Source organism: Aplosporella prunicola, assembly GCF_010093885.1.
Source record: "Aplosporella prunicola CBS 121167 unplaced genomic scaffold K452scaffold_43, whole genome shotgun sequence".
In the NCBI taxonomy this organism is placed as follows: domain Eukaryota; kingdom Fungi; phylum Ascomycota; class Dothideomycetes; order Botryosphaeriales; family Aplosporellaceae; genus Aplosporella; species Aplosporella prunicola.
The window spans coordinates 46912-51903 of NW_022983571.1; the positions used below are offsets into that span (position 1 = coordinate 46912).

A 4992-nucleotide genomic window follows, 5' to 3' on the forward strand; every position below is an offset into this window, starting at 1 on the left:
AATGCGGAGAAGTCGAATCAGTTTCCCACGTTCTCCTCAACTGCTCTCTGCTTCAGGAAAGCCGACAGAAGATGCTCCAAGATAGTGGACTAGAAAAGAACAGCCTATCAGCCTTACTCGGCGGAAAGCCACCAAGCAATGCCGCAGCTACCCAGAGTAAAGACAACAAATGGAGAATAACAGCATCACAGCTTCAGGCTGTGCTCAACTTTGCACAAGACTCACAACGGTTTAAGAATAGAGACAATCCTACAGCATAGAACCTCTACACTACTACCCTCTCCTACCCTACTATCCACCCCCTTTACCTTCTACTTTCCTCCCAGATTGACACGTCACATGTAAACTAGTAGCAAAACTCTTTGAATAGTCGTAGCCTGCATATCGCTCAGGGCGATGGGTCAGGGTAAATGAATTCAACTCAACTCAACTCAACTTATGCATCAATATTGCTTCTTCAAGCCTTTAGCCCCAATCCGACAATTCCACTTTGTTCACCAATAATGCTGCCCCTGAACCTCTGTAGGTTTGGTGTTGTAGATGGTGTGTGCGGCACATTTCTGAGAAAATCCCGGAAATAAGGAGACTTTGTCTGGAATTCTGCCTGTATTTGTGGCGGAGAAGACGGGTACGGGGAGGAAGACTGGGTTAAAGTTGGTGAAGTGTTTGGAGTAAGACCACGTACTTCTGAACCATGGAGCTCTTTGTCTGGTTCCGCGTCCTGCAGCCATTCCAGCACGCTCTTTGATGTGATTGCAGTGGACGTTTGTGAAATGCTCGATGTCGCTGTGGCGATTATGGGGGCGGGTGCTGCAGTTGCCAGTCTGAGGGTTGCTGGAAGCGCTGGTTTTTTTGGAGTACTTCTGAGGCCTTCTTGTCCTTGTCCAGTCGAATCTTCTCTACATTTAGGAGTGAACTGGTAACTGATTGTTGATATAGATGGTGATGGTGATGAGTCGTTGTTACGATGTTGTACTGAGTCTTTGGTACGCTTGACGATAATGTGCTTGACTCTCTGTATGCTATGGATCAAGTCCTTGGATAACGGAACCCGTTCATATGGTTCAGCGTAGTGCCAAAGTTTCGATAGTGCAGACCTGTGTCTCTCGTGCGCCGATTTTAATTTTGATTCGAGTCCAATTCTGAGAGGGTAGGGACAGATGTCAGTTATTGCGATTTAGGATGAACTCGTGCATTGAAAAAATGCTAAAGTCGAAGGGAGGAATTGTTTGTATGCTTACATTTGCCGATCGTTTCTCCTGGGTGTGCCTCGCAATGGCTTCGTTCTTCTCTGTATTACTGATCTTCTTGAACTGGAATATGCCATTTTCTTCCACACATCCTCTAGCTCTTGAACTGCCCCTTCATGCACCATCAGGTTCAGAAATGCAATCATCGCTGCCTTGACCCGATCAATCCTAGCTTGCAAACGCTCAGCGTCCAGCTTTCGAAGATACCATCGGTGTTTGGCCATTTGATGCTGCCAAGGAGCATGCATGATCGTTTTGTCGAGCAATCCCACATCTTCAAGGAGAGTGTTCAGTTGCATTTCAAGGTTGCGTCCTTTGTCTTCGATACGCAACCACACCTTGGCTTCCTTTTCGGTGTGTGTTCCCATTAAGTCTGGATTGGAGACGATGTCGTGAAACGTGCAGAGTAAGACGGAGAAGTTGGACAGTTCGGTTTGCACTGCAACCATGTGCTTGCGTGCGCAACGCATAGAGTGCACCCATTGGATGAGGTACGTACTTGCAAGCCAGATAACTAAAGCAACTGTCGCTGAATCCATGTTCCACTTCTGAATATGGATATCAGAAATTCACAACGTTAAAAGGAAGAAGAATGTGGTTGCAAACTTCGTGGGTTGTGCAAGGCTGAAGTTAGGCTGACATCCCGTAGCCTTTGCATCATTGCCGCCTGACGATATGCATTGATGACTTGGCTCTGCAGGCAATATTGTTGCTAATGTGGCGTAGCATACGAGTGGCGGAGAAGTGTAGGGTCTCAAGCGCGCTAAAGCATGGTTTTTAGGCTGGCGAGAGAGCTCTAGACGGTCCAATCAGGTTCACAACATTCTCAATCTTCCTTTAGTTTCAGTGCGCAGGCCAAATCTTTTCCAATGATTATTTCACTCTACGCTATAAATTATAATAGGGTTTTCAGATACCCGGCTGGAATTTTTGCATACACTTGAATACAGATTACAAATGGTTATGATCTCCATTGGACAGATATATAAGATGGTAACACAATAGCGTCGGCCTCCCGGCTCGCACTGACATAAATCCTGTGTGTCGCATGATCACGGCAGCTCGTGCCGCTCTGGTTGGTTCTTTATGCGGACGGATTTTTCACCTATGCAATCCGCCAACTGGAGTATCTGTGGCGCTCACCCGCAGTGAAGCGGGAAGTCCACCAATCAGGCTGGTAATCACATTGCATCATATGCACGATACCAGAGCTACTGTATGCACATCTGCTGATTTGGTTGAGATGACAGAACGTGACAGTTACACAACACTGCGCTGCTGACCGGAAAATAGGTGGCAAATCTGACACGCATCCCCCCTTTTCGGGTTGCTTAGGGTAGATAAATAGACATCTTTCAGGTCGATGAAGGATGAAGGTGTCAGAAGAATTTAAAGTTCATCCTCACGTGCTCCATCAAACCCCCACACCTACGGATAGCTAGGATCAAGAGCAATCTTGCTATCAACCTTGACTTAGATCTTATGTAAGCAAAATGCACAATATCTGCCGTTAACTACTGTCGCTAATCAACGTTAAGCCCAAGTCTTTTTCTTCATGGGCTCATTGGTACCGTCACCTCACTTGCCAAGGTCTGGCACTTAGTATTTCAGATCGATATCTATAGCGGGCGAAAAAAACGCAAATCAGACTTCCGGAAAGATGAAACAATCTCCCTCGTGCCATGTCTGCACTAAGATTGTCGCGTTATTCAGAACACCATTTGAAGAACGCGCCAAAGTGAGTCTGGGAGAGCTTGGCGAATTTAAGGGCAGCAAATGTCCCCACTCCAATTTGGTCAGAGTTAACACCGGGAGTATCATTTCGGAAAAGGGCATTAAATATGCTATTCTCCGGGCCCAAAAAGATGGATACTCTAATGCCATTTACATAAGCGTCTGTCATGCCAACGGAAACGATCTTATCATGTCAGTGGCACTTCTCGCTCGAGAAAGCCTTCTAGACCATCCAGGAAAAGGACGCATCATTGATCCTAAATGGATTGATTTAAACATGATCCGCACATGGTATTCAAAATGCATTACGGAACACTCCTCAAAATGTAACGAGCCTCCATGGATGAAAACGTTGGAACGTGTTCATCCAGAATTACTCATCGACGTGGTTCATTCATGCATTGTACCATACACCTCAGAGGTCAAACATTATTTCACTCTTTCTTACACGTGGGGAGAAACTGCAAACCTGAGGAACAAAAAGCGCGTTTTTCGGCGATTACAACGACCGGGGGCATTAGCCTCACCAAAATTTGCTCAACAAATACCGGAGACAATTCGTAACGCCTGCGAAATCACAAAATGTCTAGGGGAAAGATTCCTCTGGGTCGATAGCCTATGCATTGTCCAAGATGATCAAAAATTTCTTTACAGAAACCTCAGCAAGATGCATATAATCTTTGCGGGGTCTTCCCTATGTCTCGTTGCCGAGGCCGGTCAGGATGCAGAATTCGGACTGCGAGGCATTAGCGGCTATACTAAGCCAAGGAGTTTCTCACAGGAAATTATCAATTTAGCCAATGGAGAGAAATTATGTTCACTCGGGAGGCCCGGAAAGCTAAAAGGTTTACCAGGACGTTCCTATCATTCCCGTGCTTGGACATTTCAAGAGTTCTTGTTTTCAAAAAGACTCCTCATATTTGGCGATGGGCCTGTAGAGTGGCGATGTGAATGTGGTAAACGGTCGGAAACACTTGGGTTTGGATCCTTCTGTTTAAGTTCCCCTTGGGATCCAATACAAAAGGTACCGTGGGAAGTCTTTGATACCTGCATTCCGCAGCTCAATGCACTCTCATACCTCACAGACCCTTTCAATAAGAGGTATTTGACTTATCCTGAGGATATATCTGGAGCCTTTTCCGGTATCCAGAACCTGCTTGATACTAAATATCCGGGAGGCTTTCTCTTCGACCATCCTGAATTCTTTTTCGATATTTCGCTGATTTGGTCCAATAATTCCGACATCAACAGAAGAAAAATATCAAAAGCCTTCAAAGGAGACCCTATTAAGGACGGTCTACCAAGTTGGTCTTGGATGGGTTGGCAAGGTGTCATAACGTTTTTTATGGACTTGAAGTTCGTTAACCAAGGTAATATTCCTTGGTTTCTAAAGCCTGTCACCCGGTGGTATACCATGGAGTATCCTTCCACACATGCCGAAAGGCGGTTGATTCAATCCGGATGGTACGACTATAAATCATCAATCCAAAATCTCATTGGAAGAACACCGGAAGGATGGACCCGACACGCAGAAGAGCCACCACAAAGCCTTGAGCAAGAAAACGATCGTCCGAAACATTTTTATACCCACTGTTCTAAACCAACTAAGAGGTTTTGGTATCCCGTACCCGTTATGAGGACAGACAGTTCACCTCAAGCAAAACTTCAAACGCAATACTTATACTGCGTGACAACTCGCGCAAAACTCATCCTGCTTCCAAACTCTTTCTATGTTTACGATCGAAATAAAGTCGAAATTGTTGATCAAGATGAGAATTTGCAGGCCGGGTGGCTAGATTTACCCGGTGTACACGGAAAAAATGAACTGACCGGGCGCATTCCAATTGACCTGGTTGCTGTTGTTAGAGGCTTGGTACCTGTGAAGCTGGGCGCGAGGAATTGGACGCCGCTTGTCCTCCTAGATTACTGCTACCTATAGAGGTATATATGCTGCTATCTAAAAGAACACGTTTCTTGTTGAGATCCTTAATTCCTTGCAGTAGAAGAA

At 45.6% G+C, this 4992-nt stretch overlaps 3 protein-coding genes across 3 annotated transcripts; 2 read left to right on the forward strand and 1 right to left on the reverse strand.

Annotated features, from left to right (window-relative positions):
• The first annotated feature begins 34 nt into the window (after positions 1–34).
• On the forward strand, positions 35–304 carry K452DRAFT_292264 (uncharacterized protein). Its single transcript, XM_033541338.1, has one exon. It carries the CDS (start codon positions 72–74, stop codon positions 258–260), a length of 189 nt encoding a protein of 62 aa, XP_033392319.1. The 5' UTR covers positions 35–71; the 3' UTR covers positions 261–304.
• A 933-nt stretch (positions 305–1237) lies between these two features.
• K452DRAFT_313037 (uncharacterized protein) lies at positions 1238–1789 on the reverse strand (the record flags this gene model as incomplete). Its single annotated transcript, XM_033543617.1, has 1 exon — positions 1238–1789. One exon carries the CDS (start codon positions 1787–1789, stop codon positions 1238–1240), a length of 552 nt encoding a protein of 183 aa, XP_033392320.1.
• Positions 1790–2910: 1121 nt separating this feature from the next.
• K452DRAFT_313038 (uncharacterized protein) lies at positions 2911–4621 on the forward strand (the record flags this gene model as incomplete). Its single annotated transcript, XM_033543618.1, has 2 exons — positions 2911–4552; positions 4596–4621. The coding sequence occupies 2 exons, from the start codon at positions 2911–2913 to the stop codon at positions 4619–4621; spliced, it is 1668 nt and encodes a 555-aa protein (XP_033392321.1).
• Positions 4622–4992: the final 371 nt, after the last annotated feature.